Genomic DNA, 21,701 nt, shown 5'->3' with positions numbered 1-21,701 from the left:
AAACCTAATTAACACACCTACACAGCCACACAGACACTCACCTGGGAGCAGAGAGAGACATTCAATCAAATTTCAAAGAAATGTATTTAGGAATCCCTTCTAACATCAGCAGTTGTCACAAAGTGCTTCTACGGTAACTTGATTGATGGTCTTCCTGTCACAATATAGTTTCTTAGGCAAAAACAAGGGCTCAAAAACCCAATTAACCGCCCTGAGTGGCTTTGAACCAACTGCTACAGGCTGTTCAGCTGTCTTTACGGGAAGGGCCAACCAATATGTGAGTGAGAGAGAGAGAGAGAAAGAGACTGACTCAGATCTGACATATAAGTGTTTAAAGAGAAAGTGAGAGTCATTGCTCTGCCCTGAAACATAAACTTCTTTCTCATCAAGTCTTTGGTGACAAACATTCTTCTTCACAGAACAGCAAAAACTAAACAGCAAAATATCTAAGGGGCCAGTTAACTGTTCGTTGTTTCCGACACACGGAAGGCTAAAGTTGCAGCTTCCCAAGGCTTGTGCGTCTGAGTTTGTGTGTGTGAATGTGTGTCCTCTCTACTCACCCGTGTGATCTTCTCAGTCCCGGTGAAGCCGTGCTTCTCAAAGTGTTCAGCCAGATTAAGGAAAGTGTGTTTCTCCAGGTACTGACAGTTACTGAGGATGATCAGCAGACGCTGCTCCTACACACACACACACAAATAAACACAAATACACACACAGAATAATACGGTCATAACATTGGATTTGTCATATTGAGTGGTCTCTGAACATCTATCTGCCAATAATCTCATCACTGACTCCATCCCTGTTTGACTAGAATTGATTGAAATCCTGTTTTACTGCATACTACACACTCTGGGTTTCCCTCACTGATACAAGGTAAATGATAACAGCTACCTCACTGACATGATTAGTGTAACAGGTAGTGTTCACTCTTAACACTAGAACCGCCATAGGCCCCAAAAAACTGCCCCCTCTCCAAAAAAAAGCTATGTCCTGCTCCTTCCCTGACTTTTCCTAAATGTTTGTATTTTACACTGCTCATTTGTCAGAATTTTGAAATCACAAACAGAAAAGTATTTAGAGCCTTTTTACCTGTTTTTTCCACACCTATTCCCAACTTAACCCAGCCAGGTGCTAATGCGTCTCTCTCTCCTCACTGAATGAATGACAAATGGATGAATGGGCGATAATCGTGCACCTTACTTCACAATTGAATTTAAATGAGGCCTAACTGAATGATAAGGAGGGTGAAGAGGTTGATTTAATTTAGAACAACAATAGTGTAATGATGAGTTTGTGTTATGCGTATTTATCAGCGTTGGTGCTCATGTTAATAATTTAACCGCACGCCTTGAGGGTTGATACCCTTCTCTTTTATGTTTTACTTTGTAAAAAGAAGCTGTTACAGGACTATTTTATTTACTGTCTCTATTATTAATCAGATTTATTGTAAGGGAAACGAAAACATGCTATGTGTTGCAGTAGGCCTTCAGAATAATGCAAAACATATCCTTAAAAAAATATATATAACAGTTCAACGATAAAATGTAAAGACATTGTACATTTTTCCCCTTTTTGTCCCCCCTTGACCTCCCTCCTCCCAGAATTGCTCCAAACACATTTTAAAAAAGGGAAAGGGGCCTCCCGAGTGGCGCAGCGGTATAGGGCCAAGGCGTCACTACAGACCCGGGTTTGATCCCGGGCTGTATCACAACCGGCCGTGATCGGGAGTCCCATAGGGCGGCGCACAATTGGCCCAGCGTCGTCCGGGTTAGGGGAGTGTTTGGCTGGGGGGGCTTTACTTGGCTTATCGTGTTCTAGCGACTCCTTGTGGCAGGCCGGGTGACTGCAGGCTGACCTCGGACGTCAGTTGAACTGTGTTTCCTCCGACACATTGGTGCGGCTGGCTTCCGGGTTAAGTGGGCGGGTGATAAGAAGCACGGTTTGGCGGGTCATGTTTCGGAGGACGCATGACTCGACCTTTGCCTCCTGACAGCTGATGAAACTGAGGAGTATTTTGGTCTGTAATAAAGCCCTTTTTGGGGGAAAAACAAATTCTGATTGGCTGGGCCTGGCTCCCCAATGGGTGGGCCCCTGCCCAGTCATGTGAAATCCATAGATTAGGGCCTAATAAATTCATTTCAATTGACTGATTTCCTTATATGAACTGTAACTCAGTAAAATCGTTGAAATTGTTGCATGTTGGATTTATATTTTTGTTCAGTATATTTCCATGTATATTTCTTCATGCAATGAATCCGTTACAATCATTTATGCACTATTTATCAAGCATTGGTGCTCATAAATAAACTCTGGGCATCTGCTCTGAATATTGCCTGGCTGTCAGTCTCACCCCTGCTAGAGAAACCCAGTCTACACCCTGCTCTATTTCCCTTTACCAGAAACACCCTACACACACACACTCCTCTTCCCCCCCCCCACACACTTACATGACACCCATGGCCATTCACTCTCATCTCGACATATAGTATAAAGGAAATGAGGTTGTGCCTGCTTCCTGTCCACAACCAGGAAACAGCATCATAACACAGAGTGGTTTGGTTTGCCAGTGAAGGAGATACAAGTGTGTGTGTGTGTGTGTGTAGGGGCGTGAGATTGTAAGAGAGATAGAGTGAGAAAGAACCCTCATTGAGAACGCTTATCGACATTGGTAATCCTGTCTCGTGAGATCGAGTTCGATTGAGGCCTATAGTCTCAGAATGAGAAAATTCAGATTTTCATACCAGTGTTGGACAGAAATCCTCCTGAATGCCACTGAACAGCTTTGTAGAGGCCAGGTCCACGGACATACTGAGAATACACACACAGAGAAGAGTTTAAAATACACTAAGGCAGACACACAAAAGGGCGGCACTGGAAATAAAGTCCCTGCCTGTACTCACTGTGAGGTGTCGATGTCTCTGTCTGTTTTAGTGCTCAGCTGCTCCAGGCAGTTGATGAACACCTGGAATAGGTGTTACAGGTCGGTCACAGATACAGGTCAGTTACTCAGACACACCTAGACAACAGTAACAGTGTGCTATATTCGAAATGTCTACTGAATGGGGTGAATGGACTGCACTGTAAACCTACAGTAAACTCCCTATAATCTGTAGTGATTCCTTTGGTGTAATATGAGTGTAATCCTAGTCATTAATCGACCCTGTACCATACCTTATTGATGTCCTTACAGAGCTTTTCCACCTGCTCTCGAACCTGCTCGAATTTGAACTGAACTAAACTACTATTATCTGTAGGTATTCCTATGACGAAATATGATGTCATCCTTAACTCTACTTCGTACCGTACCTTCATCATCCTCTCACGGAGCTTCCTGGCCCCTTCCTGCTACAAAGGTAAAAGTCTACAATAATCTAAGGGCCAGTTTCATGGACATAGATAGACTAATGCAGGACTAAAACGCCTTCTCAGTGGAGATTCTCCATTGAAAGTCCAGGACTAGTTTTAATCTGTGTCCTGGAAACTGTCTCTAAATGTCTACTGGACTTGTGCATTGTAGCCTATAAACAACCTGTGACCTGCAGGAGTCCCTTCACTATAGTGTAGACGGAGTGAAATATACTGTAAACCTATTCTCTAGTGACATTAGTACCATACCTTGATTGAAGGGATTCCTATGTTGAACTATACTGTAATCTGAATCTCTACTCCGTATTATTGTGGTCAAATATACTGTGAACCTAGTCTGTAGTGACTGTACAGTACCTTCATGATGTCCACACAGAGCTCTGAGGCCTGGTCCTGATCCAACTGGAGGATCTGAAGACAGAAGAGGAGAGCAAGGTGAGACAGGACACTCAGCCGCATAAAACAACTATCACACTGTATTGTGGTCCAATACAACAACATATACAGGTAACTACCAATATAAAGGAAACACGTGAGTAAATGAGGGCTAGAAAGTATATTGAAAGCGGGTGCTTCCACACAGGTGTGGTTTGTCAATTATATTAAGCAATTAACATCCCATCATGCTTAGGGGTCATGTATACAAATGTCCAGTTGCCCATTATTTTGGCTACCATGGCTAGAAGAAGAGATCTCAGTGACTTTGAAAGAGGGGTCTCAAAGGAGCATGGGGGGTTTAAAGTGTGTGTGTGTGTGTCTCATTCACCAAATCTCAACCCAATTGAACACTTAAAGGAGATTCTGAGAGAGCATTTACAAAACACCAAATTACGGATTTTCTTGTGACTTGTAGAATCTATGCCAAGGCACATTGAAGCTGATCTGGTGGCTCGTGGTGGATCAACGCCCTATTAAGACACTTTATGTTTGTGTTTCCTTATTTTGGCAGTTACCTGTAGTTCACATACATAGATAGTTCACATAGATGAATGAGATTCTGTGATAGTGTAATGTATGTGTGTTCCTTACATTGACCTCCCCAGGTTTGGTATCCATGGGTTCTTTGAGTGACTGCAGCATCTGCACCATGCACTGCTCAAACTGGGCCGGCTGCTCACAACACAACACACAGATCGAATATATAGATTACACCACGTCATATGTTATATCATACTGTATCTTACCATAATAAATCATGACATATCACTAAGTGGAGTGGATAGTATAGTAAATATAGCATTACCAGGCTGGTGATTCCTTCATTGTCTATGACCCAGTCCTCTTTCTCTGCAACCCTTTTGACATCTGACAAAGTACATACAAAAACATTAATGACTGTAGCGACTACAAATGTGTGCACTCTTTACATTATTCTTGATCAAATTAAGTAATGGTACTAGGTAGTAGATGGCTAACAACTGTAGGGTCATGATCAGTTCACTTTACATTTTAAACAGGACTGTGAGAGTTGTTTGGAGGAAGACTGCAGTAGAAAGTGAAATGACCCTCTAAACTAGTGTATAACTACCTTCAAAACCACACTTAGTTGATACTATCAACCCAGATTTTCTATAGAACTAGGACCACTGTCAGAATAACCAACCCTGTTTAACCCTCTCTAACCTCACCTAACTCACCCCTCCAATTTCTCCTCTTCCCTATCCCCCAACCTCGCTACATCTCTATCCTTCCTCCTCCCCCTCTCTCAAGGGTGGAGAGTGCAGGGTGACCAGTAGAATGTGATGTCTCAGCTCCTACAGTAGATCCCCTCCTCCCTCCCATATCTCCCTTCTCCCTTTCCTCACCCTCTGTGGTGTGGTGCAGGGTGACCACTAGACAGTGGTGTCTCAGCTCCAGCAATAGATCCTGGATCACCTGCAGTAGATCATTGGGGATCTCCAGAGCTACCAGAGCCTCAAAAATGATTCTGAAGACGTGGGAGAGAAAGAGAGAGGGGAGAGAGAGAGGAGGGAAAGATATGAGGGAGAAATAGAAGGGAGGAGAGAGAGAGAGAGAGAGAGAGAGAGAGAGAGAGAGAGAGAGAGAGAGAGAGAGAGAGAGAGAGAGAGAGAGAGAGAGAGAGAGAGAGAGAGAGAGAGAGAGAGAGAGAGAGAGAGAGAGAGAGAGAGGAGGAAGAGGGGGGGAAAGTGGAGGAGGGATTGGGGGTCGGGAATATGGGGTATAACTTCATTGACACACACACATGCACACGCAAGCACCCACACACTACAGCAGGGATCATCAATTAGATTCAGCCGCGGGAAGATTTTTTCTTGAGCGGATGGTCGGGGGGCTGAAACATAATTACAAATCCTTTGTAGACTTCAAATTGGCCGCAAGAATCCCAAACAGATATAATATTTGACTAAAACATAATCAATTCAAACCTTGCTTACATTTGTATATATTGTATAAATGTGTGTGTCTCTCTATTATGCGTGGGAAAACTTGGGAACAGATTTCCAAAATTAAAATCACTTGGAGCTGATTTCCTGGTGTATTTGAACATTTGAGGGGCCAAATAAAACCACCCACGGGCCAAATTCAGCGCGCGGGCCGCCAGTTGGGGAACCCTGCAATACAGTGACGTGTCCATACCTGACGGTGTGTATGACCTGAGTGAGCCAGGGTCCAGTGAGCTCGGTCTTACTCTCCCAGCCACCATACAATCTCAGCTCCAGCTCTGTCAGGGTGGAGGGGAGCAGAGCACCTCTCACCAGCTTCACCAAGCGATGGGTCACCTCCTCTATCATTTTCTATACAGACACACAGAAACAGACTAGAGTCCAATAACAATACACCAGTACCACTTTGGACCCATTTACAAGGCACTGCCCATTTTGCTTTAGCTCTGTAAAACTGTAGACACTGATGAGAGGGCCTTCTTATAGTTATAAAAAGTGTATCTAAAAGTATATCCAACACAACTCACCTTAAAGTCGTTCTGTCTCTGCCTGGCGTTCTTCTTTGACTTTTCAACCTGGCCAGATTTCTCACCAGTCTGATAAAAGCACACGTTTGACAACAGTGAAAATATGCTGTGTTGGTTCATTACATTCATGATGTTAAATCATTGTCTGTTTTATGTACCTCGCTGAAGAGGCTGCCGTTGACGTAGGAGATCCAGAGCTTCCAGAAGTTGGGCAGCTGGCCAATCACCACGTCCGACAGTTTCTCCACAAACTGCACCTGCTGGGGTGTCTCATAACGCCAGGCTGCAACACACACAGACAGGAGACAGACAGGTTATAGACAGACAGGTTATAGACAGACAGGTTATAGACAGACAGGTTATAGACAGACAAGCGAAAGTAACTGAGTAATATAGAGTTGTACATAAAAATACAGTATAGTTCACAATTAAAGTTGACAAATGTACATAGTGTTGATGTTATTTTTTGTCCACGACACTTTCAAAACCCCCAGGTTGAGAATGGCTGTTAGTGTGTATATTGTTATACTGTACTATAATATAGTAGGGTTACTCACTGCTGTGGCGTGAGGTACGCAGGCTTCCCCCCTTCTTCAGAGAAGCTGTGTCCCTGATCCTACTGAAAGCCGATGGGCAAGGGTCCCCCTCTAGATCCAGGGCTATGGCCCCCAAGCCCACTTAGATGGAGAGATAAAAGGAGAGGGGGAGAAGAGAGAGAGAGATGGAGAAAGAAAAGAGAGAAATAAACCCACAGGAACACATACTTGAGAGATTAAATAAACCTTTTTCATAATAACTCCACATTCCTCAATAATCTCAGCTGGCTTTCACACCAAACAACCCCTCCCTCGCTCCTCTCCTCCTTTCTTTATTTGTCTTCTGATCCACCTCTCCCCTGGCCAGCAACAGAGAGAACGCCCCGTTGTTTCAGGGTGAGGAGCGAGAGAGAACAGTAAAGGGGGAGGATGAGGAGAGGAGACGCGAAGGGCAGTGGGTTTGTACAGGGCAGAGGTCAACTGGGTTTAGCCGGGCCACACTGGGCACAGTGATGTCTGTGGGGATCTGGGTCAGATTACTCTGGCCTGATCAGGCTGCTCACTGCTCTCCACTAGATGGTGATAGAGAGCTACAGTGGTACCTCAGCCAGGGGGTGACTGGCTGACCGGCACACATATGCTAATGGGCTGTTATCTTGCACCCTTGTTTCAAGTACACTTGGCTTAGTGCACTCCTGTGGGTCACTGGGAGAGGTTTGGTAAAGAAAACCAGGACGGGGTGAAAGGTCAGCCCTGTGACCTTTGGTCTTTGACATGAAAGTGAAACCTGCACTGATAAGACTATGATAGAAATTCAGGGTAAAGTACTGATACAACAACACTACTAGAGCTTAAACAGAACGCCTACAGATCCTTACTGTAAACGCAGTGAGAAAAATAACAGGACTTATTTCCAAAACATATGACACACACTCTCTCACACACAAACACAGTGAGTCACAAACTCGTACTCTTGTTGATGTTGCGGTCTGTGAGCTTGGTGAAAACCCCAGACTGCAATGGCAGCAGGCTTACAGTACAGCAGATCAAACCCCTCCATCTCCAAATGTGAGGAAAGTCTACAAGGTGAGTCAGACAGACCAGAAACTGTTTTTCATTCACATGCATATATAGACACACAGTAAGTAGAAACACATACAGTACCAGTCCAAAGTTTGGACACACCTACTCATTCCAGGGTTTTTCTATATTTTAAAATGTTCTACATTGTTGAATAATAGTGAAGACATCAAAACTATGAAATAACACATATGGAATCATGTAGTAACCAAAAAAGTGTTAAACAAATCAAAACATATTTTATATTTGAGATTCTTCAAAGCAGCCACCCTTTGTCTTGATGACAGCTTTGCACAGTCTTGGCATTCTCTCAACCAGCTTCATGAGGTAGTCACCTGGAATGCATTTCAATTAACAGGTGTGCCTTGTTAAAAGTTAATTTTTGGAATTTATTTCCTTCTTAATGCGTTTGAGCCAATCAGTTGTGTTGTGACAAGGTAGGGGTGGTATACAGAAGATAGCCCTATTTGGTAAAAGACCAAGTCCATATTATGGCAAGAACAGCTCAAATAAGAAGAGAAACGACAGTCCATCATTACTTTAAGACATGAAGGTCAGTCAATCCGGAAAATGTCAAGAACTTTGAAAGTTTCTTCAAGTGCAGTTGCAAAAACCATCAAGCGCTATGATGAAACTGGCTCTCATGAGGACCGCCACAGGAAAGGAAGACCCAGAGTTACTTCTGCTGCAGAGGATAAGTTCATTAGAGTTACCAGCCTCAGAAATTGCAGCCCAAATAAATGCTTCACAGAGTTCAAGTAACAGACACATCTCAACATCAACTGTTCAGAAGAGACTGCGTGAATCAGGACCTCATGGTTGAATTGCTGCAAAGAAACCACTACTAAAGGACAACAATAAGAAGAACAGACTTGCTTGGGCCAAGAAACATGAGCAATGGACATTAGACTGGTGGAAATCTGTCCTTTGGTCTGATGAGTCCAAATTTGAGATTTTTGGTTCCAACCACTGTGTCTTTGTGAGACGCAGAGTAGTTGAACGGATGATCTCCGCATGTGTGGTTTCCACCGTGAAGCATGGAGGAGGACATGTGATGGTGTGGGGGTGCTTTGCTGATGACACTGTCTGTGATTATTTTTTTATTCAAGGCACACTTATCCAGCATGGCTACCACAGCATTCTGCAGCAATACGCCATCCCATCTAGTTTGCGCTTAGTGGGACTATCATTTGTTTTTCAACAGGACAATGACCCAAAACATACCTCCAGGCTGTGTAAGGGCTATTTGATCAAGAAGGAGAGTGATGGAGTGCTGCATCAGATGACCTGACCTCCACAATCACCTGACATCAACCCAATTGAGATGGTTTGGGATAAGTTGGAACGTAGAGTGAAGGAAAAGCAGCCAACAAGTGCTCAGCATATGTGGGAACTCCTTCAAGACTGTTGGAAAAGCATTCACCATGAAGCTGGTTGAGAGAATGCCAAGAGTGTGCAAAGCTGTCAAGGCAAAGGGTGGTTACTTTGAAGAATCTCAAATATATTTTGATTTGTTTAACACTTTTTTGGTTGCTACATGATTCCATATGTGTTATTTCATAGTTCTGAGGTCTTCACTATTATTCTACATTGTAGAAAATAGTAAAAATAAAGAAAAACCCTTGAATGAGTAGGTGTGTCCAAACTTTTGACTGGTAATGTATGTTTGGAATAACATATTTAGGCATACACACAACCGCGCACACACACACACACACACACACACACAAACAATGGGCACACAGACAGACACACTGCACATATGGAGCTGCTTTGTCTCTCTCTCTCATTCTTGGCCATGTTTTCCTATCTTTCTTTTTATAGAGAGAGGGATGAGAGCTGCTGCTGTTGACCCAGGTGTCGGGTGAACCCTTTCCCATGGTGTCCAGTGTGTGTGTATGTGTGTGTGTGTGTTTATAGGGTATATGGCCATACATTGATTGAGAGTGTGTTACAAAGTATTTAGTGTTTTGTGTGTTTAATGTGTAAGATTAGAAAGTTCCTTCTCTCTCTGAGTGTGGTGAGTGTGTGTATGCATGTCTGTGTGTGTGTGTGTGTTGAAGACCCTGAGTGTCTTTTGTCAGCGTGGTGCAGCTCACTTCCTTCTCTTCTCTACCCTGCAGGTCGCACGACTTCCTGTTCCCCACGGGGTCGCAACCCCGACCACACACACACTGCTTTCTGTCTAAACACGCACGCGCACACACACACACACACACACACACACACACACACACACACCCTTTCTCTATTGCACTCACTCTCTACCACACACACGTAAAGGATTAACACATTGTACATACACTATATATACAAAAGTATGGGGACACCACTTCAAATTAGTGGATTTGGCTATTTCAGCCACACCCGTTGCTGACAGGTGTATAAAATCGAGCACACAGCCATGCAATCTCCATAGACAAACATTGGCAGTAGAATGGCCTTACTGAAAAGCTCAGTGACTTTCAACGTGGCACAGTCATAGGATGCCACCTTTCCAACAAGTCAGTTCGTCAAATGTCTGCCCTGCTAGAGCTGCCCTGGTCAACTGTAAGTGATGTTATTGTGAAGTGGAAAAGTCTAGGAGCAACATGGCTCAGCCGTGAAGTGGTAGGCCACACAAGCTCACAGAATAGGATCGCAGAGTGCTGAAGCACGTAGCGCGTAAAAATCGATGGCCTCGGTTGCAACACTCACTACCGAGATCCAAACGGCCTCTGGAAGCAACGTCAGCACAATAACTGTTAGTTTCCATGGCGGAGCAGCCGCACACAAGCCTAAGATCACCATGCACAATGCCAAGTGTCGGCTGGAGTGGTGTAAAGCTCACTGCCATCGGTCTCAGGAGCAGTGGAAACGCGTTCTCTGGAGTGATGAATCACGCTTCAACATCTGACACACGAATCTGGGTTTGGCGGATGCCAGGAGAACAATACCTGCCCCAATGCATAGTGCCAACAGAAAAGTTTGGTGGAGGAGGAATAATGGTCTGGGGCTGTTTTTCATGGTTCGGGCTAGGCCCCTTAGTTCCAGTGAAGGGAAATCTTAAAGCTACAGCATACAATGACATTCTAGACAATTATGTGCTTCCAACTTTGTGGCAACAGTTTGGGGAAGGCCCTTTCCTGTTTCAGCATAACAATGCCCTCGTGCACAAAGCGAGGTCCATACAGAAATGGTTTGTCGAGATCAGTGTGGATGAACTTGACTGGCCAGCACAGAGCCCTGACCTCAACCTCATTGAACACCATTGGGATGAATTGGAACGCCGACTGCGAGCAAGGCCTAATCGCTCAACATCAGTGCCCAACGTCACTAATACTCTTGTGGCTGAATGGAAGCAAGTCCCCCCAGCAATGTTCCAACATCTAGTGGAAAGACTTCCCAGAAGAGTGGAGGCTGTTATAGCAGCAAAGTGGGGACCAACTCCATATTAATGCCCATGATTTTGGAATGAGATGTTCGACGAGTAGGTGTCCACATACTTTTAGCTGTTCAAATGACATATTTACCAGGCTGTTGATATGAATACAGAGATTCAGCCGAGTTTGAAATTGCCCCTTCATGTTTTTTCTTAATACCCTAACACTGCACAGTCAAGATCTGCACCAGTCAGTGTGTCCTGGCCTTCTAATCACTCACCGACTGGCAACGTTATTTTCCTACAAACACAATTGCTGCTAATTGTATAGTCATTGTTCAGGAACTAAAAGCAACACCGTTTGTAATTGAATTGGGCAGAGAGCGATTGAGATAACAGACAATTAAAATGGGAGCTTTTAGACATACGGAAGCAACTGCCTGCTAGCACTGCCCTGCTCACTGCTACGCTACAAACCAACCAACCACACATCAAAATGTGATGAATTGGTTTCAAACAGAGGAAAATACGTTTTAGGGTATTTTCACAGGTAATTATTAGAGAGTCATAACAACACACTAGAATGAGCTTCCGAACCACGTTCTGGACTGGAACATTCCGCTATACCAGACATGAGAGGAAAACTACATCAGTTACCAATAAATCAAAGCGCTATAGGCTTGCCCTGCCACGCGTGACTCTGACAAGGTCTCATGGTCCATTCTGCTAGCTACACCACTGGATAATAATTAGTGTGTGTGTGCGTTTGATGATGATGATGATGATGATTGATGTGAGGAGTGAGTGTGGGGCTGGTGGAGGAAAGGTTTGGGAGATACTGGCCTCAGCTGTAGCTAGGTGGATGTGGTATTGGTGGGGTTGGGGCAGGGGGTGCTGCCGTTGAGGGATGTTTTTGCGAAGCACTGGGTTTGGGTTTGGGATGGGGGGGGGGTGAGGGAAGCGTGGATGTGGTCTACGAGTGTAAATGGCTGCCAGGTGTGTAGAGTGGCTGAGCTCGCAAGACAAGACAGGGGACAGGAGACAGCTGCTGCTGCTGAGTGTGTGCATTTGATATTCAATGTTTCCTTTAAATAATGCCATAAGTGTAACTGAGTGACTGGTGTTATCCATGTACTGTACTACAGACTCACCTTACATACAGTAGGCCTATATACTCCAAGCCCTAACTAAATTCACAGATAGACAACTGACTTCCTGTCTCCGTATAGGCTAAAAGCTGTCTGACAGCTGTGTCCAAGTGTCCATGTCTGTAGCGATGTCTAACTAACTCCTCCCAGAGATGAGTGATGCAGCTCTGTAGCTCAGTGTGAAGAGCATTAGAGAGAGCACAATAACCCCCCATACTCACTGAGGCCCGGAAACCACTGTTACCCTTAGCATTAGCCCTGTTTATACTCTGACTCCACTACATACGACAGCCACCACCCACGCAGTCTTCTGTCTGCAAGCCTAAGATCACCATGCGCAATGCCAAGCGTCGGCCGGAGTGGTGTAAAGCTCGCCGGCATTGGACTCTGGAGCAGTGGAAACGGGTTCTCTGGAGTGATGAATCATGCTTTACCATCTGGCAGTCCGACTGACGAATCTGGGTTTGGCGGATGCCAGGAGAACGCTACCTGCCCCAATGCATAGTGCTAACTGTAAAGTTTTGTGGAGGAGGAATAATGGTCTGGGGCTGTTTTTCATGGTTCGGGCTAGGCCCCTTAGTTCCAGTGAAGGGAAATCTTAATGCTACAGCATACAATGACATTCTAGACGACTCTGTGCTTCCAACTTTGTGGCAACAGTTTCCGGATGACAATGCCCCCGTGCACAAAGCGAAATCTATACAGAAAATGGTTTGTCGAGATCGGTGTGGAAGAACTTGACTGGCCTGCACAGAGCCCTGACCTCAACCCCATTGAACACCTTTGAGATGAATTGGAACACCGACCGCGAGCCAGGCCTTATCGCCCAACATCAGTGCCCGACCTCACTAATGCTTGTGGCTGAATGGAAGCAAGTCCCCACAGCAATGTTCTAACATCTAATGGAAAGCCTTCCCAGAAGAGTGGAGGCTGTTATAGCAGCAAAGGGGGGACCATCTCCATATTAATGCCCATGATTTTGTAATGAGATGTTCGACGAGCAGGTGTCCACATACTTTTGGTCATGTAGTGTACACAAAATACTCTAGAATGTTAATATTCACACACAAAACAATGAATAGATGAGTATTCAACTCCCTGAGTCAATGCATGTTAGAATCACCTTTGGCAACGATTACAGCTGCGAGTCTTTCTGGGTAAGTCGCTAAGAGCTTTGCACACCTGGATTGTACAATATTTGCACATTATTCTTAAAAAAATTATTCAAGCTCTGTCAAGTTGGTTGTTGATCATTGCTAGACAGCCATTTGCAAGTCTTACCAAATATTTCCAAGCTGATTTAAGTCAAAACTGTAACTAGGCCACTCAGGAACATTCAATGTCTTCTTGGTAAGCAACTCCAGTGTATATTTGGCCTTGTGTTTTAGGTTATTGTCCTACTGAAAGGTGAATTTGTCTCCCAGTGTCTGTTTGGAAGCAGACTGAACCAGGTTTTCCTCTAGGATTTTGCCTGTGCTTAATTCTATTCCATTTATTTTTATCCTAAAAAACTTCCCTAGTCCTTGCCGATGACAAGCATACCCATAAAATTTTTTGCAGTGTTACTTTAGTGCCTTATGGATGCGAACAGGATGCATGTTTTGGAATATTTTTTATTCTTTACAGGCTTCCTTCTTTTCACTCTGTCATTTATGTTAGTATTGTGGAGTAACTACAATGTTGTTGATCCATCCTCAGTTATCTCCTATCACAGCCATTAAACTCTGTAACTGTTTTAAGATCACCATTGGTGTCATGGTAAAATCCCTGAGCGGTTTCCTTCCTCTCCGGCAACTGAGTTAGGAAGGGCGCTTGTATCTTTGTAGTGACTGGGTGTAATTAATAACTGCACCATGTTCAGCGGGATATTCAATGTCAGCTTTAAAAAAAAATAAGTTTACCCATCTAGCAATAGGTTATTTGCGAGGCATTGGAAAACCTCCCAGGTCTTTGTGGTTGAATCTGTGCTTGAAATTCACTGCTCGACTGAGGGACTACAGATAAGTGTATGTGTGGGGTACAGAGATTAGGTAGTCATTTAAAAATCATGTTCAACACTATTATTGCACTCAGAGTGAGTCCATGCAACTTATTATGTGACTTGTTAAGCAAATGTTTACTCCAGAACGTATTTAGGCTTTTCAGCTTTTCGCTTTTTATTAACTTGTAAACATTTCTAAAAACATAATTCCACTTTGACATTATTGGGTAGTATCTGTAGATCAGTGACACAAAATCTCAATTTAATCAAATTTAAATTCAGGCTGTAACACCACAAACTGTGGAAAAAGTCAAGGAGTGTGAATACTTTCTGAAGGCACTGTACATCAAAGCTGGGATCGAGAGACTGAAAAACAGCTTCTATCTCCAGGCCATCAGACTGTTAAACAGTCATCACTAGCCGGACTCCGACCGGTAACCTGCCCTGAACCTTAGAGACTGCTGCCCTATGTACATACAGTCATTGAACTCTGGTCACTTAAAACATACCGTTTTACCCAATATACTGTATTCTAGTCATGGCTCATCCTACATAACTACTGCTGTACACACCTTTTCTATTCATATACTGTCCATATTGTCTATGCACACCCTTTATAGACACAGAGTGTACAAAAAATTAAGAACACCTTCATAATATTGAGTTGCCCCCCAACCCCACCCCCACCCCCACAAAGACACACTTTTGCCCTCAAAACAGCCTCAATTCGTCAGGGCATGGACTCTACAAGGTGTCGAAAGCATTCCACAGGGATGCTGGCCCATGTTGACTCCAATGCTTCCCACAGTTGTGTCAAGTTGTCTGGATGTCCTTTGGGTGCTGGAACATTCTTGATACACAAAACTGTTTAGCGTGAAAAACTCAGCAGCATTGCAGTACTTGACACAAATCGGTGCACCTAGCACCTGCTACTATACCCTGTTCAAATGCACTTAGCCCCCTTGGCATTTTTCCTATTTCGTTGCCTTACAACCTGGAATTAAAATAGATTTTTGGGGGGTTTGTATCATTTGATTTACACAACATGCCTACCACTTTGAAGACACAAAATCTTTTTTATTGTGAAACAAACAAGAAAAAAGAAAAAAAAGAAAAGAAAACTTGAGCGTGCATAACTATTCACCCCCCCAAAGTCAATACTTTGTAGAGCCACCTTTTGCAGCAATTACAGCTGCAAGTCTCTTGGGATATGTCTCTAAAAGCTTGGCACATCTAGCCACTGGGATTTTTGCCCATTCTACAAGGCAAAACTGCTCCAGCTCTTTCAAGTTGGATGGGTTCCGCTGGTGTAAAGCAATATTTAAGTCATACCACAGACATTTAAATGTTTCCCCTTAAACCACTCAAGTGTTGCTTTAGCAGTATGCTTAGGGTCATTGTCCTGCTGGAAGGTGAACCTCCGTCCCAGTCTCAAATCTCTGGAAGACTGAAACAGGTTTCCCTCAAGAATTTCCCTGTATTTAGCGCCATCCATCATTCCTTCAATTCTGACCAGATTCCCAGTCCCTGCCGATGGAAAACATCCCCACAGCATGATGCTGCCACCATCATGCTTCACTGTTGGGATGGTGTTCTCGGGGTGATGAGAGGTGTTGGGTTTGTGCCAGACATAGCGTTTTACCTTCTTCCATATGTTTGGGGAGTCTCCCACATGCCTTTTGGAGAACACCAAACGTGTTTGCTTATTTTTTTCTTTAAGCAATGGCTTTTTTTCTGGCTACTCTTCCGTAAAGCCCAGCTCTGGGGAATGTACGGCTTGAAGTGGTCCTATGGACAGATATTCCAATCTCCGCTGTGGAGCTTTGCAGCTCCTTCAGGGTTATCTTTGGTCTCTTTGTTGCCTCTCTGATTAATGCCCTCCTTGCCTGGTCTGTGAGTTTTGGTGGGCGGCCCTCTCTTGGAAGGTTTGTGGTGGTGCCATATTCTTTCCATTTTTAAATAATGGATTTAATGGTGCTCCGTGGGATGTTCAAAGTTTCTGATATTTTTTTATAACCCAACCCTGATCTATACTTCTCCACAACTTTGTCCCTGACCTGTTTGGAGAGCTCCTTGGTCTTCATGGTGCCGCTTGCTTGGTGGTGCCCCTTGCTTAGTGGTGTTGCAGACCCTGGGGCCTTTAAGAACAGGTGTATATATACTGAGATCATGTGACAGATCATGTGACACATAGATTGCACACAGGTGGACTGTATTTATCTAATTATGTGACTTCTGAAGGTAATTGGTTGCACCAGATCTTATTTAGGGGCTTCATAGCAAAGGGGGTGAATACATATGCACGCACCACTTTTCGTTATTCATTTTGTAGAATTCTTTGAAACAAGTAATTTTTTTCATTTCACTTCACCAATTTGGACTATTTTGTGTATGTCCATTACATGAAATCCAAATAAATATCCATTTAAATTACAGGTTGTAATGCAACAAAATAGGAAAAATGCCAAGGGGGATGAATACTTTTGCAAGGCATTGTACATTGAAGTGGAATTAACAAGTGACATCAATTAGGGATCATAGCTTTCACCTAGATTTACCTGGTCAGTCTGTCATGGGAAGAGCAGGTGTTCTTAATATTTTGTACACTCAGTGTATATACAGTATACAGTTGAAGTCGGAAGTTTACATACACCTTAGCCAAATACATCTAAACTCAGTTTTTCACAATTCCTGACATTTAACCCTAGTAATAATTCCCTGTCTTAGGTCAGTTAGGATCACCACTTTATTTTAAGAATGTGAAATGTCAGAATAATAGTAGAGAGAATAATTTATTTCAGCTTTTATTTCTTTCATCACATTCCCAGTGGGTCAGAAGTTTACATACACTCAATTAGTATTTGGTAGCATTGCCTTTAAATTGTTTAACTTGGGTCAAACGTTTCGGGTAGCCTTCCACAAGCTTCCCACAATAAGTTGGGTGAATTTTGGCCCATTCCTCCTGGCAGAGCTGGTGTAACTGAGTCAGGTTTGTAGGTCTCCTTACTCGCACACGCTTTTTCAGTTCTGCCCACAAATGTTCTATTGGATTGAGGTCAGGGCTTTGTGATGGGCACTCCAATACCTTGACTTTGTTGTCCTTAAGCCATTTTGCCACAACTTTGGAAGTATGCTTGTGGTCATTGTCCATTTGGAAGACCCATTTGCGACCAAGCTTTAACTTCCTGACTGATGTCTTGTGATGTTGCTTCAGTATATCCACATAATTTTCCTTCCTCATGATGCCATCTATTTTGTGAAGTGCAGCAGTCCCTCCTGCAGCAAAGCACCCCCACAGCATGATGCTGCCTATCCCGTGCTTCACGGTTGGGATGGTGTTCTTCGGCTTGCAAGCAGCCCCCTTTTTCCTCCAAACAATGGTTATTATGGCCAAACAGTTCTATTTTTGTTTCATCAGACCAGAGGACATTTCTCCAAAAAGTACGATCTTTGTCCCCCTGTGTAGTTGCAAACCGTAGTCTGTCTTTTTTTATGGCGGTTTTGGAGCAGTGGCTTCTTCCTTGCTGAGCGGCCTTTCAGGTTATGTCGAAATAGGACTTGTTTTACTGTGGATATAGCTAGAAACATAAGCATTTCGCAAATCTGTGTATGTGACCAATACACTTTGATTTGACTTGAAACTTGTGACTCTACAAACTTGTTGGATCCATTTGCAGTTGTTTTGGTTGTGTTTCAGATTATGTTTTGTCCAATACAAATGAATGGTAAATAATGTATGGTGTCATTTTGAGTCACTTTTATTGTAAATAAGAATAGAATATGTTTCTGAACACTTCTACATTAATGTGGATGCTACCATGATTACGGATAATCCTGAATGACTCGAGATGAATGATGCGCTACAGAGGGTCATAGCCCCAAGACATGCTAACCTCTCACCATTACCAGTAACAGGGGTGGTTAGCATTTTTTGGGGGGTATGATATGTACATTTGTGTGTGTACATGTGTATGTGTGTGTGTGTGTGTGTGTGTGTGTGTGTGTGTGAGCATGGGTCTGTACTGTTCTTCCTGAGCGGATGGTTTCACATCCACATTATTCCTGCTACTTATTTAACAGAGAAACAGCTTAATTGTGGTTAATTGTTCCAATCCATCTATGCGGCCTAGTGTGTGTGTGTACTTTAACATGTCGGGCCCTGAAACCCAAGTCCAACGCCAAGAGACAGAGAAGACAGAGTGCGTGTGTTGACATATGGCAAATAGGACACAAGAGTTCCTCTCAGTCAACCTAACCAGTCTGACTGAAATTGTAAAACAGGGGCTTTTCTTTCTATCTTCCGTGAGTGTGTGTGAATCTCTGTGTGTGTATGTACAGTATATGTGGATCTGTGTGTGTGTTTAACTCACCTCTCTGGTCATTGATAAACTCCTCCTTGCAGTTCTGCATGAGTCCGAGGATCCACTTGTGCTGGGCGGATATACACTGCCAGGCAGGGTCCCCTGATGCATGCAGGTCAGACAGGTACCTGGAAGGAACAAACACAGGTAACAATGAAAATGTGGCCACAGCACTTCACAGGTGATGCTGAAATGGGTGTAAACAACACTTCAATATGACACTCGTTAAGTCTAAACCCAGTGCCCTCCATCTCCTTCAGCCTTTGCCATTTCATTGCCTGGAATACCAGATGGGCGGGGTCTGCACTTTGGTTAAATTTGACCAGGTAAGTTCAATCAAGCGCAGTATTTAAAAGAACATCAATTGAACCCTTTTACTGTGATATGTGGTTAGTCTCTGTAGACATTGTACCAATGCTCCAGCTTAACACGTCTGTAGAAGTTCTGGAGTCAGTTGGGACAGAGAGGACGAGTCAGAAATTGGAAGAGTGTCACCGGTAACGCCACTGCTAAATTACTAAATGTAAATGTAATGTAAACCCAGGTTGTACACCCCAACCACAGCCTGCTAGTCCCCTTAATGTGTGTAAGGTAAACTGGGGGTATGGCATGGCATGGTATGGTGGGCGTTTAAAGCTAGCTAGCTATACTGTAATGTAGGAGGATGAAAGATGGCTGCTGTGGTCTAGAGCTGCTCTCTCTCATTCTGACGAGTCAGTCTGAGCAATAATAAACCAGCCTAGACCACAGCTATGCAGGATGAAGGGAGAAGGGGAGAAGGAGGGAGAGAATGAGAACAAGGGGAAACGAGGGACAAGGATAGAGAGAGACAGATATTTAAGGAGAGACAGGGAATTGAGCGAGAAAGAGAAAGAAAGTGAGAGAGAGGAGGAAGAACAAGACATGAAGAAAGATTTTAAAAGTCCATATTCAGCCAAATGACCGCGGTCACCATTGTAGAGTTATAGAGGAAGACCATCATGAAAATAAAATAACCGTCATAACCGTAAAAAAAATATAAATAAAATGAAGACTGGTTTGCTACAACCCCTTGCTGAAACAATAAGCAACATTGTTTCATTGCATTGTAAAGAGTCCATGTTACCACGGAGCACGTCGGCTGCAGCCGTGTTTGTTCCACAACACAAGATTCTAAAAGCAGCTGACTGAAGACGGCTGCAGCTGACGTGCGGTTGAGTCCGTATCCGTGGTAACATGGTCGGTTACACGAGTATAAAATGAACGTGCCAGCCCTAAAGATGAGCCAAACAATGAGCCAGAGACAGAAAGTAAGAAGAGAGAACAGAAAGAATAGGGGAAATGTAACACACTAAAACCATAAAGACACTACTAATTTTGCACTGCATGACATCTACCCTCTACAGTACAGTATGTGTATACATAATGAGACCTTATGTATCTCTTCTGGTCATGCAGGGTTGAAGGTGTCTCCAGTAGCTTGTCCAGGAGCAGACTCCTTAGAGCCCCGATCCTCGTCTCCACTTCGGCATACACTACACAGACAGGAGAGACAGGAGAGAATCAAGTCATTACTCTGTTTACAGTACAGTACAGTAAACTGGACATCACCCCTTCAAAATAGTTCAGTTCACCCTACCTTTTTTAAAGACAGAGACCTCCGTGTTGCTGAACAGAGACTTGGCTTTCTCATAGTCATTGATCACCACGTCATAATCTCCCTGAGAGAGAACACATACAACTCTCAGACAGCTCACAGACCGCTCTCACAGTCAACAATATTACAAAGGTTCATAAAAAGAAAATGGACAGTGGTTTATTTAATATGTGGAGACACTGATGTGTCCAGTGCAGTGGACATGAACACGACACTTTGCCATTCTAGCTTCTCTAGCACCACCTTCTGGAGGCTGGACTTGAGTTTGAGCAACAGGTTGAGGTGTGCATTCTGTGTGTGTGTTGTATGACATAGGCTGACCAGGTGAATCCAGGTGAAAGCTATGATCTCGTATTGATGTCACTTGTTAAATCCACTTCAAATCAGTGGAGATGAAGGGAAGGAGACAGGTTAAAGAAGGATTTTTAAGCCTTGAGACAATTGAGACATGGATTGTGTATGTGTGCCATTCAGAGGGTGAACAAAAGATTTAAGTGCCTTTGAATGTGGTATGGTAGTAGGTGCCAAGCGCACCGGTTTGAGTGTGTCAAGAACTGCAACGCTGTGGGTTTTTTCACTCTCAACAGTTTGCCGTGTGTATCAAGAATGGTCCACCACCCAAAGGACATCCAGCCAACTTGACAAAACAGTGGGAAGCATTGGAGTCAACATGGGCCAGCATCCCTGTGGAACGCTTTCGACACCTTGCATAGTCCATGCCCTGACGAATTGAAGCTGTTCTGAGAGCAAAAGGCAGGGGGGTGCAACTGAATATCAGGAAAGTGTTCTTAATGTTTTGTACACTCAGTGTATACCTTCTGTATGTTGCGTTCGATGTTGAGCGGCAGGTTGAAGAGGAACTTGAAGCGCTGAAGGACGTTGAGGGCGTTCCGCGTCGAGTCAGCTTTATCCTTCCGCCCCAACACCTCCTGGAAGAGAGTGTCTGCTGTATCACTGGCTCCTGGGGGGAGGGAGTGGGGGGAGGGGAATAAAGGGAGAAGAGAGAAAGAAGAGGGGAGAAGGGAGAGAGAGAGAGAGAGAGAGAGAGAGCGAAAGAGCGAGCGTGAGAGATAGAGAGAGGGCGAGTACGACAGACATCAAGAAAAAGTTAAAAGGATCAATATTTTTATTTCACTATTAATAAATAGCATCTGTCAGACATTAAGAACCTGGTTTTCCTCTGTGCTGATGGCCTGTGTGCGCTATATTGTCTGAACTAGGAAGAGGGGTTGAGAAAGAGTCACGAAGGAGTGTGACAGCTATCTCTTACTGTCTCCTTTTCTCTCTGGGCCATTCG

General features: G+C 43.9%; 1 protein-coding gene across 1 annotated transcript in view; it reads right to left on the bottom strand.

Annotated features, from left to right (window-relative positions):
* The window catches only part of LOC311149012 (exocyst complex component 2-like), a 100,471-nt gene that overhangs the window by 15,082 nt on the left and 63,688 nt on the right, over positions 1-21,701 (bottom strand). The window contains exons 8-22 of the mRNA XM_084186083.1: positions 21,220-21,365; positions 20,387-20,468; positions 20,180-20,282; positions 18,778-18,896; positions 6,859-6,978; positions 6,460-6,584; positions 6,302-6,370; positions 5,968-6,125; positions 5,175-5,296; positions 4,613-4,674; positions 4,399-4,479; positions 3,727-3,780; positions 2,904-2,965; positions 2,745-2,811; positions 561-677 (exon numbers count right to left, since the gene is read on the bottom strand). Coding sequence (XP_084042209.1) covers positions 561-677; positions 2,745-2,811; positions 2,904-2,965; positions 3,727-3,780; positions 4,399-4,479; positions 4,613-4,674; positions 5,175-5,296; positions 5,968-6,125; positions 6,302-6,370; positions 6,460-6,584; positions 6,859-6,978; positions 18,778-18,896; positions 20,180-20,282; positions 20,387-20,468; positions 21,220-21,365 — 1,487 coding nt within the window. The remainder of the gene's footprint in view (positions 1-560; positions 678-2,744; positions 2,812-2,903; positions 2,966-3,726; positions 3,781-4,398; positions 4,480-4,612; positions 4,675-5,174; positions 5,297-5,967; positions 6,126-6,301; positions 6,371-6,459; positions 6,585-6,858; positions 6,979-18,777; positions 18,897-20,179; positions 20,283-20,386; positions 20,469-21,219; positions 21,366-21,701) is intronic.

The sequence above is a fragment of the Coregonus lavaretus genome, assembly GCF_964263955.1.
Source record: "Coregonus lavaretus genome assembly, chromosome: 21".
Classification (NCBI taxonomy): domain Eukaryota; kingdom Metazoa; phylum Chordata; class Actinopteri; order Salmoniformes; family Salmonidae; genus Coregonus; species Coregonus lavaretus.
Note: the sequence above shows the minus strand (reverse complement) of the source record. Positions and strands in the feature narration are given on the sequence as shown.